Source organism: Salvelinus fontinalis, chromosome 35 (genome assembly GCF_029448725.1).
Source record: "Salvelinus fontinalis isolate EN_2023a chromosome 35, ASM2944872v1, whole genome shotgun sequence".
Taxonomy (NCBI): domain Eukaryota; kingdom Metazoa; phylum Chordata; class Actinopteri; order Salmoniformes; family Salmonidae; genus Salvelinus; species Salvelinus fontinalis.
The window spans coordinates 4,072,125-4,090,603 of NC_074699.1; the positions used below are offsets into that span (position 1 = coordinate 4,072,125).

The following is an 18,479-nucleotide window of genomic DNA, read 5'->3' on the forward strand; positions in this document are numbered from 1 at the left end:
TGTCTGGTTGGCGGCTCTGGCAGATCCTGTCTGGCGGGCGGCTCTGGCAGATCCTGTCTGGCGGGCGGCTCTGGCAGATCCTGTCTGGCGGGCGGCTCTAGCGGCTCCTGTCTGGCGGACGGCTCTGTAGGCTCATGGCAGACGGGCGGCTTTGCAGGCTCATGGCAGACGGGCGGCTTTGCAGGCTCATGGCAGACGGATGGCTCAGACGGCGCTGGGGAGACGGATGGCTCAGACGGCGCTGGGGAGACGGATGGCTCAGACGGCGCTGGGGAGACGGATGGCTCTGGCCGGATACGGCGCACTGTAGACCTGGTGCGTGGTGCCGGAACTGGAGGCACCGGGCTAAGGATAAGCACCTTCCTACTAGTGCGGGGAGCAGGGACAGGGCACACTGTATTCTCAAAGCCCACTCTATACCTGATGCGAGGTACCGGCACTGGTGACACCGGGCTGAGGACAAGCACATCAAGATTAGTAGGGGGAGAAGATACAGTGTGTTCAGGGCTCTGGAGACGCACAGGAGGCTTTGTGCGTGGTGCCGGAACTGGAGGCACCGAACTGGATACACGCACTACAGAGAGAGTGCGTGGAGGAGGAACTGGGCTCAGGAGACGCACTGGTAGCCTAGTGCGTAGTGTAGGCACTGTAGGTACTAGGCTGGGGCGGGGAGGTGGCGCCGGAAATACCGGACCGTGGAGGCGTACTGGCACTCTTGAGCATTGAGCCTGCCCAACCTTACCTGGTTGAATGCTCCCGGTAGCCCGACCAGTGCGGGGAGGTGGAATAACCCGCACCGGCCTATGTAGGCGAACCGGGGAAACCATGCGTAAGGCCGGTGCCATGTATGCCGGCCAGAGGAGACGCACTGGAGACCAGACGCGTTGAGCCGGCCTCATGACACCTGGCTCAATACCCAATCTAGCCCTACCAGTGCGGGGAGGTGGAATAACCCGCACTGGGCTATGCACTCGTACAGGAGACACCGTGCGCTCTACTGCGTAACACGGCGCCTGCCCGTACTCCCGCTCTCCACGGTAAGCCTGGGAAGTGGGCGCAGGTCTCCTACCTGCCCTTGGCCCACTACCTCTTAGCCCCCCCCCCAAGAAATTTTTGGGTGTTACTTACGGGCTTTTTGGGCTTCCGTGCCAGACGCGTTCCCTCATAGCTCCGGTTCCTCTCTCCGGTAGCCTCTGCTCTCCTCAGTGCCTCCAGCTGTTCCCATGGGAGGCGATCCCTACCAGCCAGGATCTCCTCCCATGTGTAGCAACCCTTTCCGTCCAATATATCGTCCCATGTCCATTGCTCCTTCTTTTCCTGTCCCTTACTCCATTTACTCCGCTGCTTGGCTCTGGAATGGTGGGTGATTCTGTAACGGCGTTCCTCTCTCTCTTTATAAGAAGAGGAGGAGTAGTGATCGAGCCAAGGCGCAGCGGGTTGTGAAAACATGATGAGTTTTATTTATAAGACAAAACGAAACAAACTATACTTGAATAAACTAACAAAATAACAAAACGAAAATAGACAGACTTAGTACGACGAACTGACATAACACACGCAGAACAAGTACTTACTACAAAAACGCACGAACAAACCGAAACAATCCCGTATGGTGTAACATCGACACAGACACAGGAGACAATCACCCACAAACAAACAGTGAGAACACCCTACCTAAATATGACTCTTAATTAGAGGAGAACGCAAAACACCTGCCTCTAATTAAGAGCCATACCAGGCAACCAAAACCAACATAGAAACAGATAACATAGACTGCCCACCCAAAACACATGCCCTGACCTAAACACATACAAAAACAACATAAAACAGGTCAGGACCGTTACAAGTATCATGCTCACCCAAAAACTTCTGTGTGCCAAATGTGGAAGACAACCACATGACTAATCCTAAATCATCTGGATTGTAATCGTGATATTTATTGACCTCGGTCCTGATCTTTTGGATTAGGTCAGTTATTTCCTCAGAATTATCAGGAATGTAAGTACAGCATTCGGCACCAATAACAGCACATGTACCCCATGTTTGTCTGCGGCATAGTGTAGAGAACGAGCTAGAAACGCACTGACGCCCGAGTGTCCCTCATCCTGTTGATGCATCTCTGTGTTCGAATTGGAAACACCACCCACAACCTGTATAAGGAGGAAACTCCAAAGGAAAATAATTTCAAACATCTTTCACTTGTCTGCAAGACAATAATATTCAAGCCTATTGACAAGGTAATCATTCTCCAAGTCCTTTAAAAGTGACCTGCTCTTCCACACTGGTATCAGTCCCACATAGATAACTATTAGAAATGATGTTCTGACAGTGTGCCGGTAGTGAGGAATTGTTCTTCCGTTCCACTGGTTGATGAGGACGTCTCCAATGAACACTTCCCCAGTGATCTTGTATCGTTTCAAGTACAGTCCTTGGGTTAAGGGATATTGCTTCAGCTTCAGACAGTAGATTCTCATAATCTGTAAACGAAGGAAACCAAAAAGTGAAAGTAACATGTCCGGGTTTCAAGAGAAATTGATATTTCACATAGATTTCCCAAATATGCCGACCTCGTTATGAGCAAAACTTGATAAGGACCTTCCCATTTTGACCCTAATGTGTCTGTCACATATTTTTTGGACCATCATGGGTAACAACGAAAGCATACGTTGAGTCTGTGTAGATATTAGCTGTTTTTTCTTCAGCCTGTTTGCATGCTTCTGTCAAAGCCACCAATTCCGCCACACGTATGCTGATGTCCCTGCAGGTATTGTGCCTGTCACTATCACATTGTCCATTGTAGTAACTGCCCAGCCTGCCTTCTTCACACCCCCCTCCGCAATGCTTGAACCGTCTGTGTATAAGATAAACTCAGGGTTTTCCAACGGATGACTATCGGAGAGCCCATTAGTAAACCCATCAGAGAGCTGATCCTAAACCAACTCACAACAGTCGTGTTCAAGTAGTGTGGTATCTGGAGGAAGCATCAGAGTAGCTGAATTACATGATGTGCCATGTTGTATGATGATGTTAGGAGCCTCCAACACAATTGACCATTTGTTCCAACGAGCAGCTGTGACCTGTGCAGCTCGATTCATTGTCAAAAGAGTATGAACAGCATGTGGACACTTGATGGTAAGATGTTGGTCGAGAACAAGCGATGCCACCATCGACACAGTGACGTAAGTAGCCTGCATAGCTCTGAGACACGGACCCCATCCCAAACACACATCATGCAGTTTATTCGAATAGTAGCCTACAGGATTCTGACAATCACCATTGTCTCGTGTCAGCACTGAGGTCATGTAGCCATCTTTTTCAGCCACAAAGAGGGTGAAAGGTTGGCCTGAGTCCGGAATGGCCAAAACCGGCACTGATGACAGAGCTAGTTTAAACTTGCCAAAAACATTTTTCTGTTCTTCCGTGAAGGCTACAGAGTCTTTTGAATCAGGGCCTCCTTTCAGGTCGTTAAGGGGTTGTGCAATTTCGACGAAGGGGGTCCACCCAGCATCTGTTACAGTTGCAAAAGCCCATGAAGGAGCGAAGTTCTTTAATAGTAGTGGGCTCCTTGGCAGCTTGTATGGCAGTCGTACGACTTTGTGTCATCTCTCTCTTTCCCTGTGAGACCAGTTGACCAAGGTAGATAACCTGTGATTGCATGAGTTGGGCCTTCTTAGGGCTAGCTTTATGGCCTTTGGCATGCACGTGGTCTAACAGTGATTTTAACATGCGTTTCCTCATCTTCTGATGCCAACAATATTTCATCAACATATTGTATATTGTATGACATCTGAGGGAGGTCTTGGAGATGTCTCCGCAATGCCTGATGGTAAATCAAAGGACTATTAAGGCCCATAGGAGTCCTAGTCCACTGATACTGTTGACCATCCACAGAAAAGGCAAGCCATGGACGGACCTCTGGATGTAAGGGTACCAACCAGAACCCATTAGCCATATCAATGACAGAGAACCCAGAGTGAACAGGTGATAATGAGGGAAAAAATGGTTGAGGTGTCAGCCAACAGTGGAGTGAGCTAGGAGATGGCTTCATTTGCATTCCTATAGTTGATTTTTTCACTGGCCATACTGGGCTATTAGAGGCAGAATGTGTCTTTTCAACTATACCCATGTCCCATAGATATTTAATCACTACTTTAGTAGCGCCCATAGCTGCCTTGCTAATGGGATATTGTTTTGTGCAAGGTGGGGCAACACTTGTCAAGCACACTGATTCCATATCCAATGTTCCACACTTGTTTTTCTTCGTAGTCCAAATAGGATGGTTCTGAACTGTAGAGCCCCGCAGTTGTCTAATTTGCCACGTCACCTTTCCTTCAGAGATGTTCAGTGTAGAGTCAAGTTGCATTGTAACATTAAGGCCTAAAATAGGTTGTTCAAAGGAGCCTATCCACACCCCTGCGTCAATCTTTATTGGACCAATATAAATTGCTAATGGTTTGGTCTGTTTCATATCCGTCTCCCCCCCACTCCTGTAGCTCTCATCTTCTAGCCCGTGTACTGAGGACATACATGTTTTGCATAAGATATGAGCGCCCGTATCTACTAAAAAAAATCGACTGCAAAGTTGTTAACCATCATGTTCACATATATTCCATCCGATTTCATATGTACACCATCTGAGATGGGATGTAAAAGAGGGGGTCTGTTAGTTTACCTCCACGGCATCCAGCAAACTCTGCTGCTGAGCCGGAAAGAGCTTCTTATATTTCTGCATTAGCATTGTGTCGTTGGGGCTGTTGTCCTGATTCTATTTTCCCTTAGATGGACTCTGCTTCTCCTGGCCATTCCTCATAAGTTTTGTCTCTCCCAGTCAGTAGTTGTGTTAACAATCCCCCCCCCCCCCCCCCCCCCCCATTTTTGGAGGAATTGAGTGCATCTTCATCTTCCATGTCGGGTAACCCAATGTGTCTTAAGTACGCCGTGTTCACGGTTGTTCAAAACAAAGGCTAATACCTGTAACCCATCATAAGGATATAGATTGTAGAGTTTCTTATATCACTTCAAATGGTCCCACGTCTTCATACCGACGTCGCGTGGATGCTTCAGTCTTTGACCGTTCATCCAACTGCTTCGGAGGTGCTGATTTGTGTGTGACTACTGTCACTGGAGGTTTGTCTTGAGTACCTGTTACAGCCCGCGTTCTGGTTGGCCTAAGACATCGTTCGTCACCGCTGTCAGAATCTGTCGACTCAAAGCCAGGCAGTGCTGACCAGATGCTTGAAAGCTGATCTGCCTTGCGCAATTCAGTGTGAGGATAGATGGAGGGAACAGTGAGCCCGCAGGTGGGGGTCAAGTCTTACTCTTTCACCCGTGTTCTCCTCCTCCAATAGTTGAATTTCTCCTTTTAAGGTTTTTATCTGTTCACCAAGAGCCCTCAAACGCTCTATATCTCTCTGCAATGTCAATGAGTTAGACATTCTCTGTATTTTCCCCCAAGCTTTTTGTGTATCAGACATATTCCATCTTTGTCAACAATGACAGAATATTAATTTATTATCCCTTGCCTACTCTCCTCTACTTTGAAATGGTTCTTTATATCACTAGACAGTGAATTCAAAATCTATTTTATATTCACATCCGTATCAGCCGTTCCGCCCTTCTCCAGAGTGGTTTTCTAACTTAAAAAATGGCATTACATTAACTTCAAAAGTTGTATAATATATATCTTATATATTTATTTAACCCCAATATATATGTACATACATACAACCCCTTGAGGACTCTAACCTCTTATCGTCTAGAACACTAATTGTTTCTGTAGGGCCTGGTTAATCATAAAAACTTGCGTTCACTTCAAAAGCTTGTACAATGCTCACAAGGCTTACATTTCCCACACATGTAAAAATTGCTACTCAAATACCAACTCACTTCTATGCAACCAGAAGGTTTCACACACTTAATCAATTATGGCTTATTCCACTGATAGGGCTTTAACAAAAGCACTCAAACCTTCAATAGAGAAAAGGACTAACCTTTAATAGAAGGACTCAAACCCCTATACATCACAGATATGTATCACTCATTGCATGCACTCATTTTAACCTGCATTGGTTCTTTTAAAATGCATAGGTCTAGACTCACCCGGGAATATGATATGTCATCAATCGGGAGATTAAGAGTTAACTCCTGTGGTGGGTTGCGCTCAGCCCTCTCTCTTTCCCCTGGATCAACACACAGTTGATGAGTTGTTCCTTGTTGTTGGTCACAACAAATTCACCCGGGTCACGGCACCAAGTGTTAGCAGTTGATGTTATTCTTCAATAACACAGACCTCAAATCAAATCAGGGGGAGAAATATAGTTTTTTTCAAAGAGAACAAATCATAGATGTTAAGCTAGGAAGTAGATGTTCATTCTTCCCTGTCCTCAGTGATTCTCCACAGAACAAAACGACATTATGCAATTTATAACACCCAACCCTAGGCTGTGGTTGACCAATTAGAATTCCATGCAGTAAAATTGGGCCAATGGCCAAATAACAAGTATCCTGTTTCAGGGTCAATGTATAGACCATTCGAACCAACGAAAACTTGCCAGATGTAGCTATGAGTCCAGGACTGAAACTCCTACACTGATTCTAAACAGATGTTGAACTGAAAAACAACTAGTTCCATTTATTGTTAATGCCCTATTCACCTCTAGTCCTCTGCGTTGTGTATTATCTTAAAGTATTCTTACAATAGTAAACTAAAACTAATCATGAAAAAACTATCTTGTACACTGAAATAAAATAATTAACAATCCTGTTTGAAAAACTAAAACTATACTGAAACTATTATCTTTAACTCCAAAAGTAACTAAAAATAAATGAAAACCACCATAAATTATGTTCAGTTTTAGTTTTTTGGGGCGGGACAAAAACCTAATGGGTTTAGTGGGGTTTTCAAACTTCTGAATCTGGTGGGTCACATTGAGTTAGGGTGCGTTCAAGTTGGTGCATCGTGGGTAAGAAAATGTTTCGACTTGCACCTCGTGTCGACTGCATGAACAAAACTCATGTGATCAAAGGTCATAAAGTTGTGCTAACACTATGCTATACTCATTCACTGAAGTGCTGGTTGTAGCGTGTCGAAGTAGGGAGAACGCGCATTTTACGGCTTATTAAGGTGTTGAACAAAGTGTTGACAGTGCCGAATAACAACATGAACTTACACATAAAACAGACACTTTTTACTCTCTAGTCATGGTTTAAAAAGTTTCGCAATCTTACAGTATCAACTTCGCTGTGCGTTTGAGGCTTCTTTTTGCAGTCTGCGTGGTAGCTACGGGACCAAAACAGCTGAGAAGTTTAGAGTCGTGCTTCAACGCTCCTGGTTTTTGCGGAAATTGAACCACTACCACGGTTTACATTCGTACATTTTATCACCTCACTGAGTCTACCTTTGGGGAAGCAGGTAGCCTGGTGGTTAGAGCGTCGGGCCAGTAACCGAAAGGTTGCTGGATTGAATCACCGAGCTGACAAGGTTAAAATCTGCCGTTCTGCCCCTGAACAAGGCAGTTAACCCACTGTTCCCTAGTAGGCTGTCATTGTAAATAAGATGTTGTACTTAACTGACTCAAAATATACATTTGTTTTTATAAAACTAAATAGAAACTAGTAAAGTGGCTATGAAAAGGAATGTCAGTAAACAGGTTAAATTTAAAAAATGTAAACCTTTAATCTTAACCTTACCTATGACCTGACCCATCACTTTATGTATTACTTCCCCACAGAGGCAAGAAGTGACGTCCCAAAAGCCACCCAAAATACATCCCAAAAGCCTCACAGGCATAGGTTACTTTCTGTCCCTAACACGAAAACTAAAACTGAAACTAAATAATATAAAATCGAAATATACATTTGTTTTTATAAAACTTGAACTAAATAGAAACTAGTAACGAGGCTCTGAAATCTAACTGAAACTAAACTTCAAATAAAACTCTTAAAACTAACAGAAATAAAAACAAATACAAAAACCCCAAACTATAATAACCTTGGCTGTGACTTTTTTTTTTGAATTGTCTGTGTACGAGGAAAATATGCTTCCTAAGAATGTATTAGGTGCAGTGTGTGTTTATATGAGAGAGAGAGCGAGCGAGAGCAAGCATGTGTGCGTGTGTGTGTTTGAGGTTCTGTCTGCTGGTAATGAGCATGCTTTTTGTCTGTGAAAGTGTGTTTATAGTGTTGACAGTTGTAATAAACAAAACAGCCATGCGTTGAAGGTGAAGTTCACCACAAAACACTTACGGGCCCTTTATAAAACACTTGCCTTGCTGTTTGTCAGTACCCCAGACAGTCTCTAGTTCCATTGTTTGAGTATTTAGATTTCTGTATTTTTATATCGAAATGCTGAATTTCCCAAAATTAACTAAAATGCATAAAAAAATGATGTTTATTTAATGTTACGTAAACAATGACTGGTGTCTCGGCATTGAATTGCCAAACAAAGAGACGAGAGAGGACGCAAGGAGTATGCAATTGAGATCTTCCCACACGATTCTACGCGCCCGGGCCAGATTCATCTAATCCCCTCATTGAATAGAACGGGTGATCCCATTCACGACAACGATGGCATAATAGGTGGACTGCCGGCTATTGCAAATGTACCCATAGGAGCAGAGCGGTAAGTAAAAGCAGGGAGTGCACCCATCAATCTGTGCTGTGGGTTGTTTAATCAACTCAACTGAGATTACAGAAAATACATTCCATTGCATGAGCCACATCAGTTAGCATCATTTGAATGAACATTCTACATTACCATGGAAATGATTGCATCACGCACAGCAAGCGGTACTGATGCACCAAGTCTGGAACCAACAGGACCCTGAACAGCTTCTACCCCCAAGCCATAAGACTGCTAAATACAGTGGACGTCGGAAGTTTACATACACCTTAACCAAATACATTTAAACTCAGTTTTTCACAATTCCTGACATTTAATCATTGTAAAAATTCCCTGTCTTAGGTCAGTTAGGATCACCACTTTATTTTAAGTATGTGAAATGTCAGAATAATATTAGAGAGAATGATTTATTTCAGCTTTTATTTATTTCATCACATTCCCAGTGGGTCAGAAGTGTACATACACTCAATTAGTATTTGGTAGCATTGCCTTTAAATTGTTTTACTTGGGTCAAACGTTTCGGGTAGCCTTCCACAAGCTTCCCACAATAAGTTGGGTGAATTTTGGCCCATTCCTCCTGACAGAGCTGGTGTAACTGAGTCAGGTTTGTAGGCCTCCTTGCTCACACACAATTTTTCAGTTCTGCCCACAAATGTTCTATAGGATTGAGGTCAGGGCTTTGTGATGGCCACTCCAATACCTTGACTTTGTTGTCCTTAAGCCATTTTGCCACAACTTTGAAAGTATGCTTGGGGTCATTGTCCATTTGGAAGACCCATTTGCGACCAAGCTTTAACTTCCTGACTGATGTCTTGAGATGTTGTTTTAATATATCTTTATCATTTTCCTGCCTCATGATGCCATCTATTTTATGAAGTGCACCAGTCCCTCCTGCAGCAAAGCACCCCCACAACATGATGCTGCCACCCCCGTGCATCACGGTTGGGATGGTGTTCTTCGGCTTGCAAGCATTTTTCCTCCAAACATAACGATGGTCATTATGGCCAAACAGTTCTATTTTTGTTTCATCAGACCAGAAGACATTTCTCCAAAAAGTACGATCTTTGTCCCCATGTGCAGTTGCAAACCGTAGTCTGGCTTTTTTTATGGAGGTTTTGGAGCAGTGGCTTCTTCCTTGCTGAGCGGCCCTTCAGTTTATATCGATATAGGACTTGCTTTACTGTGGATATAGATACTTTTGTACCTGTTTCCTCCAGCATCTTCACAAGGTCCTTTGCTGTTGTTCTGGGATTGATTTGCACTTTTCACACCAAAGTGCGTTCATATCTAGGAGACAGAATGCGTCTCCTTCCTGAGCGGTATGACAGCTGCGTGTTCCCATGGTGTTTATACTTGCGTACTATTGTTTGTACAGATGACCGTGGTACCTTCAGGCATTTGGAAATTGCTCCAAAGGATGAACCAGACCTGTGGACGTCTACAATTTATCTGATGTCTTGACTGATTTCTTTTGATTTTCCCATGATGTCAAGCAAAGAGGCACTGAGTTTGAAGGTAGACCTTGAAATACATCCACAGGTACACCTCCAATTGACTCAAATTATGTAAATTAGCCTTTCAGAAGCTTCTAAAGCCATGACATAATTTTCTTGAATTTTCCAATGATTGCATGACATGTTAATGATTGCGTTCCACAATATTACACTGCCATCATTAGGCTAGCTAAAGTTAGGCTGAAAAGTTTTGCCACCAGCTCCTCCTTGGTTGGCTTTTCAACCGGGGCGATGTTGGGAGGTAGGTCTGGTGTGTCAACTTCGAAGTAATGGTCTTTGTATATGACCTGTTAATCTTCCCGCCACTTGACAGCCTGCTGGACCAATCGGGTTCTAAAGTTGAACATCTTCAGTTCAGACACTCTTCTCTACCCAGTCCTTAGTGTTATGTTATCCTGTCCTACTGCCTATCCTGTCAATCGGCGGCAGATTGACGAGGGCGGCATTTTCTGAGATAAACTGACCAAGACGCACCTCCAACAACACATAAAACCTCACATAATTTTGCCTAACAACAATGACAATTTCTCTCAACCGGTGGCAAATTGACTTTTTATGTGAGCCCTGATGCTGCCCTGTGATAAGCATTGCCCACTTTGTCAAAGGCAGGGGCGCACAATATTTTGCTTCTCCATTCCCAGCACTCCTCTCAAGGGTGCTGTTGGAGAGATGCATCGCTGCGGCTCTCCACCAACGTTCCGTCAAAAATAATATCTATAATAAATCATGTAGCAGATATAGGATATGGTAGAATGAGTATGTGGCCTTTTCTGTAGCCTAAAGGCTGGACATAAAATGTATGACAATGTAATGAGACGGACACTTTGAACGTCATGCTTCTCCGATCAAATAGCCTGATCTAAATGGCACGCAATCAAATAAAAATATCCTAAAAGCAGGACAGGTCAAAGTAAAATGGGCAGCATATAATGGACAATCACAACTGTTGTCCAGGAGTTTCATCCCATTGTCATTATCAGGGGTTTCAAATTTGTATCCGACCATTTTTGACAAATTGATCATAGCTTAAATAGCCAAATTGATTAGTCACAGGAATCTGGACTAAAAAAGGGCAATGCAACAGCCTGTTTAACAAAATGGTGGGCCTACCACATGGATAGGCATCAGTGGAGGCTCCTCTGAGGAGGAAGGGGAGGTCCATCCTCTTCAGTGAATTCCAGAAAATAAATGGGCCTCTATTACAGGCTAAGGGATAATTAGCCGTATTGATGATGGCACAATACATTTACATTTACGTAATTTAGCAGACGTTCTTATCCAGAGCGACTAACAGGAGCAGTTAAGATTAAGAGCAATACTCATGGGCACATAGACAGATTTTTCATCTTGTCGGCTCGGGGATTCGAACCAGCAACCTTTCGGTTACTGGCCCAAAACACAATACTATTGATGTCTCTCTTGGTCTTGTATACTTGAAGAATGTTGCGCCAACTCATTGCTCAAAGGGTGTTAGTGGTCAAGTGTGAGGCTGTTTCTCTTCCTCTTGTGTGTGGGTTTCCAGGTTAATTAGGATATTATTGGTATAAAAGCTAGACTGGCAATTGCAAGCAACATGTTCTCCTCCACTACCACTATTGACGTTATACTTATTACACTGTTTCATAATATATATTCATGTTTACGTAGACCCGGAATCTGAAGTGCGTGTCCCATACATTATTTTTCTATGGCTCACATCCGCTTGTTGTAGACACTGTTTACCTAGCCAGCATGTCATCATTGTCAGACAAACTTGAAGGGGACTACAGCATGCAGTTACATTATGGGGTGTAGGCAGGATACTCGAAAATACAGCTATGTATTTTCATCTTAGAGAGTAATGTAAATATATCCTGTGAGTAATATTGGCCAAAACACTTACGGTTCAGAGAGCTTCCCATTTGGACCGTGAAGTGTGGCACGGCGTTACCAGGTGATCCTGAGCATTCCGAAGAAAGTCTCCAACACACCAGGATTGATGAGAGACAAGAAATTGTAGTAGTTTAGTTACGTACACGCACGCCATCTTCAGCTGGATCGTCAGACTGATGTTCTATTTCCTCCATTATCGGAAAAAGCTGGTCCCTTTCTCGACAGCCGAGACGTTCACTGTCTGTTGGTATGTCCAGCGACTGCACCACCAGTCACTGTGCGTTCTGGGAAGAGCCTGTGTTTCCTCAACATCTGCTCGCTCCTGTCTCTCTCTTTCTCTCGGTCAGCCCGCAAACGGAACAACTCAGCCTTAGTATACCCCGGCTCAAACCGACATGACAGTACAGTACCATTCGGAAAATAAGGCAGGTCTCCAATTTCCTCTTGGTTCTCGATCTGACATTCTTAACTCTAATAAAATTTGACGAGGGCAGCAAATACTGTGAGGGAGTGAGAACAGAAAATGATTGTTTACATCCTTCAGCCACGCCGACCTAGGTCCCGACTTGCATGAATCTACTTCTTGGATTTCAATACGAAAATAACAAAATACATTAATAAAATTTGCCTACTGAAATAAGTTATCTGAAAAATTGTGCCGAGAAAGTCATTACAAAGACTGCTGCATTCATCGGAGGCCAGAGCGGTGTGTTTGGGAGGTATTTATGATGGACTTTCTATGGGGAAAGAGGGGTAGAATCAGCTTATTACCTACATCTAAATACTCAAGCAATGGACCTAAAAACGGTCTGGGTACTGACAAAGGACCAGGCAAGTGTTAGAAAGTGTTTTCGGGTGAACTTCCCTTTTAAGCTGTGTGTGTTGGTGTTGGTGTGGGTTGGGGGGGGATATAAAGAGGATACACAGAACTTCCCTGTCATTTAGCTCCAGACTTTTTAAAAAGGCCAACCATTTCCAGTTGAAGAGCTCTGCCAGTTTCATCTTATTAGAAGCATAAGTACCTTAATAAGGCTGTCGTCTGAAGAGGTTAAAAAAAGCATACCCCATGACAAGACCTCTGTCACATGTAAGTGATACTCTCCCACACACACACACACGCTGACACACACACACGCCAGCTGCTAATCACAAATACATTGACCCCTTTCTGGCGGAAGGCCACAGCTGATAGGAAACGGGTCTGGAGGTCACAGGAGGGAGTGTTCCTTGGGAGTGATTGCATTTCAATGTACAAGGCCTCCTTTTATTACCAAAGAGGACAGGCGCGTTCAGTTCGTCAAAGGGGACCATAGAATCAGCGCGTCGTAGAGACCCAAATTCCCAGAGCATGCGGAGAAAAGGATAAAGGAAGGTCGTGAAGGGCGAGTATAGAGAGAATGCAAAAGAAGAGATAGACATCGGTGAATTTGAAGGATAATGCTCACGTTTGACAGCTGTGCAGGCGTCAAAAAGGAGTGAGGGGGCGGACGTTATCGCCGTGAGACTGTCACGATCAAACAGACACAGACAGTCAAGAGCCCCCAACTGTAAAAAGATAGGATTGTGTCGTAGACGGACCGAATTCACAGCAGCCACTTTTGCAAAAGCGTAAGACAGATGTGATAATGAATTAGAGCGTGACTATTTCAATAAAGTGATACCCGCGATACAAACAGGTTTCCGCATGCATATTCTGAACACAAACAGGCAGAAATATACCCACATAGAAATACAAAAACTAAACTTAATGAAGCACACCCACACAATCACTCATATAACACCTATACAGACAGATAGACACAGTCAGACAGACACACACACACACACTGAAAAACATCCCCACCACACACACACTCCAAATAACAAAAAGCTGGACTCACCCAGAAGAGGAGGTTGAAGAAGACCATGCCGTAACGCAGGCCCCTCATGCAGCCTTCGGCCATCCTGCAGCGCCGCAGCTCTAGGAGGAAGATGAAGGAGAGGTCCAGGTAAAACACCACATACTTCTTCCCCTGCGAGGTGGTGTAGCGGCCTTTAGCCGCCTGCGGCCCAGGTGCCGTGTGGAAGCCGAACGCAAAGGGCGGACGTTTATACTCGTACTCGCCACTGTAGCTGTGGAAGCCCGAGGTGAAGGGCGGCGTCTCGGGCTTGCTGTCCAGTGAGGGACTGCGCCGGTACGGCGTCTCGTCCGTGCTCGAACGCCTCATGGACTAACTGGAGGTGAGACGCTAGCAGCAGCTGAAGTTTTAATTCAACCCCTTCCTTCAAGAGCTTCAAGAGGTCTTTGAGAGCCCACACAAAAAAAGTCACTTAAGACCTGAACAGAGCCACAAAGTCCAAATAACGTGTCCTCAGGGGACAAATGTGCAGAGTTGTGGTGCCAGTAATGTGGAATGGCAACTGTTCCCAATAGTTTCTAAGCTAACCAGCCTACAGTGTTTTTCACCATGGAAACTGAAGCACGATCAGGCATGTAGTCCAACTGTGCCCCGGCAGTGATAGACCAGCTAAGATTAAAACACATTACCTCAAAAAAATGTACGTTGCTTAATGCTACAACACCTTTATATTCCGTTTTCCCTTTGCTTAATCCTACAACACCTGTTCGTTATTATGTTCCTTTCCTGAATCCCACAACTACTGTACAGCTGTCGATCACTTGAAAAAAAAAAAAGCTTTAGTTTTTCCAATTCCTGATAATCTTAGATCAATCGGACGCACATAATCGCAGGAGCGCTTGGCACTACCCGAACTGCTCTAATCTGGTCGGTCGGCTGAGTGATATGTCACACCTGGTGCCATTAGAAATTCCGGAGCAGGTGCGCTCTGGCAGAGAAAACAGCCACTGTTGACGACGACAGTGTTTCAGCCAATCAGTCTCTTTCACACCAGAACCACTTCTCCATTAAGACCGCACGCTAGTACTCCATCCAGTTGGAATTGATTCTGAATGTTCACCAGTGCCCATTGTCTTGGCTTCACTTTCCCTCACATGCAGAAAAGTTCAAGAGAGAGATGTGCAGACCAAGAGACAACACCGAGGTGGTTGTGTGGGGATGAGTGGAGGGAAAAGATGCACAAGAAAAGGATAGGTAACTGAAATGAGGAGAGCACTCTTTGGTTTCCATTAGGTGAGCGCTCTACCACTTTCCTTGTCTGGTTTTCCTGTTCGTCCTGGTTCGTTCTTTTTCCTCCTCTCTAACCCCCCCTCTCTGCTCTTCCTCTGTTCCCCCTTCCCGCAGCTGCTGTTTCGCAGGTCTACCTGCTACTTGTCTCACTGCCTCTCTCCTTCACCTCGGTCTCCCTCCCTTTTTGTCTATCAGCTCTGATGTAGACACATTTCCTTCATTTCCACAGTCCAGCCAGTAGAGCGTTGTATTAGGGCAAGGTTCCCTCTCCTCTTTCCTCCCTCCCTTCTGTGCGCCTCTTCGTTTGTTTTCTCCTCTTTCTCTATAGGTGGGTCACGAGAGTAAAGTATCCACCAGGGTCATGGCCAGAAGAAGAAGAAGAAGAGAGACACATTCCTTGGAGGGAAAAAAAAGACTGCAGTGTCATAGCAACCGTCCAGCCTGCCTAGAGCTCTCTCTCTCTCTCTCTCTCTCTCACTCTCCCTCCCTCTCGCTTTCTCTCTCCCTCCCTCTCTCCCTCCCTCCCTCTCTCTCTCGCTTACTGTCTCTCATTCACTCACACTGTTTCAGCACTCCCCTTCTACTCCTTGATAACTGTCCCCAAATCCTGACAGTGAGATGGGTTGGAGCAGTCATTCACAGCCTATAGCCACACCCTACTACAGAGCTGAGCCAATCCGCTTCCTGCATCCCATCCTCCCTCTGCCTCTCTCTCCCCCCCCCCCCCCCCTCTCTCTCTCTCTCTCTCTCTCTCTCTCTCTGACACACACAAACACGTGAGCATTAACCCCACACAAAAGAGGATCTGCTCCTTGGTTAACATACCAGCAAGAAGCTAGTGGTCCCTCTCTCTCCATCTCATTCCACATTCTAAGGTGCTTCTCTCACTCAAACCTGCACTATATATGTGCGCTTGACTACAGTCATGTTTCCAACCTCTATCCCTTGACAGGACCAAACATACCCACACAGTGCAGCTAGAATCCCATGCCGCAAGCAACTCTCCCTAGATGTGCATATGCATTAATATAGGATGGGAAACGCACTGCCTCACACTGCTGCACCTGGCAGACGATCAGACTAAACAACACACGCTCCACGACTCTGTGACCATCTGGGTCAAAACAATGAATTGTGACGAAGGCTTTGTTTTTTTAATAACAAAAAGGTCAATTATGATTGAACTTGTATTTGTCTCGCCAAGATGCCAGTAGCAGAGTATTGAACTGTCCGTTTGTTCTTAGATGCATGCACACGTTAGACCGCAAAACTTGTGATGTGCGAGTTACCGATAAGCCTATAACTGTTTATTGCTTGCTATTGATGTTTGGTAATTGCGTGGATCATCTAAAAATAGCATTTGTGTGGATATAAAAGCTCAATCCGATACTGTATAATATACCTATTCAAAATGATTTCCCATCATCCTCACATATGGCTGAACATACAAAATAAGGAATGCATAAAACGTCCTGGAATGTAGCACAGTTCCCTGTAGATATGCGTATCAGTCCATCAGGTTTACACAGCATAATCTCGCTTCTACAAGCTTAGAGAACCATGCCTGGCAGCCCCATCTCAAATACAAAACCAAGCAATGATAAACCACTTTATGACAATTTAATGATACATTAAAATAGCAGTGGAGGCTGGTCCAGGTGAGAAGGGGAAAACTGACCTCTTTTGTACATTTGGGAAAAATACATCAAACGTATTCAGACAACAACATGGATAATGTAATGTAAATACTATACACATACAGACACATTAATGTCCTACCTCTATAACCATGCTGTTGTAGGCTTGGCTTCATTTCAGACCCACAGAGAATGAATGAGTACCAGCCTATTATACATGTGGCTTTGTCGGTCAGTTGGCGCGTTTACAGTTTACAGTGAAACCCTGAGGCTCAGCAGGTGGTTAAATGTAAAATACGTTCGAAGCCACTTTCAATAAACAGACTAAATGAGCAGGAAATACAATATTCTTAAAGTAGAGGAGAAGACTGTGAGGCTACACTGTAATGTAGTCATCATAGACTCGCAGACCCCCTACGTCTTAGACAAGGACTCTTAATAGAGGAGTAATCTATACCGCTGGGACGTGGAATTATTCTTTTGTGAAGTGAACTAATGACAATGGTTGTGGAGTGACATCAATACTTCCATGCTGAGTCCAAGTCAATGGCATGCTAGATCAATGTCAATGATCAACGCTTGAATACTGAGAGCAGGACTGTCTCAATAGGATGTAGATTAGTGGTCCCAAACTGTGGGTCGGAGACCCAGTGGTGGATCGTGACTGGAGTACAGGTTGGTTGGAGGATTTAAAAAATATATATGACTATGTAGTTAATTCCTTAAAACTAGCCAAAAGATGTCCTTAAAATGTCCAAGTTTTCCATCAAAGATTCATTAGTTTTACTACATATTATTTTTCCATTGCCTCTGTTTTTCAGCTGCACAAAAATATATGGTGAGTCCCATGTAGAGGAAAATGTTAATTGGACGAAGATCCAAGGGTTTTATTTTGGAAGGAGGCAGGGGAAAATTATGACTTTCCACACAGCGGAGATCAGTACAATTACCAGATACCAAACACTGTGCAAACCTGGTAAAAGAAACCAAGAGAAAAACAACGGTTGACATCTATATTTGTGCCCCTCTGAAGAGCAACGGTAGATTACCTCTCCTAGTGTGAAACGACAAAGGAAATGGAACTTTAATAATTCATCAAATCTAACACAAAGCCTCCACACACACAGCCTCCATAGAATGTATTTTTATTTGATTTGCAGTCATACCAGGCAGTGTGTATCTAAACACAGTTCCCCACAGTCCACACTTACAGTTGAAGTCAGAAGTTTACATACACCTTAGCCAAATACATTTAAACTCACTTTTTCACAATTCCTGACATTAAATCCTAGTAAAAATGCCCTGTCTTAGGTCAGTTAGGATCACCACTTTATTTTAAGAATGTGAAATGTCAGAATAAGAGTAGAGAGAATGATTTATTTCAGCTTTTATTTCTTTCATCACATTCCCAGTGGGTCAATTACTCAAATAGTATTTGGTAGCATTGCCTTTAAATTGTTTAACTTGGGTCAAACTTTTCGGGTAGCCTTCCACATCCTTCCCACAATAAGTTGAGTGAATTTTGGCCCATTCCTCCTGACAGAGCTGGTGTAACTGAGTCAGGTTTGTAAGGCCTCCTTGCTCACACACACTTTTTCAGTTCTGCCCACAAATTTTCTATAGGCTGGAGGTCAGGGCTTTGTGATGGCCACTCCAATACATTGACTTTGCTGTCCTTAAGCCATTTTGTCACAACGTCGGAAGTATG

General features: G+C 44.3%; 1 protein-coding gene across 3 annotated transcripts in view; it reads right to left on the reverse strand.

Moving 5' to 3' along the window:
* LOC129834265 (tetraspanin-4-like) overlaps positions 1-18,479 on the reverse strand; it is a 124,466-nt gene that overhangs the window by 85,501 nt on the left and 20,486 nt on the right. The window contains exons 1-2 of one of the 3 annotated variants that reach the window (XM_055899105.1): positions 16,914-16,962; positions 13,887-13,966 (exon numbers count right to left, since the gene is read on the reverse strand). In XM_055899105.1, coding sequence (XP_055755080.1) covers positions 13,887-13,966; positions 16,914-16,947 — 114 coding nt within the window. In that variant the 5' untranslated portion in view covers positions 16,948-16,962. Of the gene's footprint in view, positions 1-13,886; positions 15,639-16,913; positions 16,963-18,479 lie in introns of those variants that run through there. The other 2 variants (XM_055899106.1, XM_055899104.1) reach the window with 2 other exon arrangements.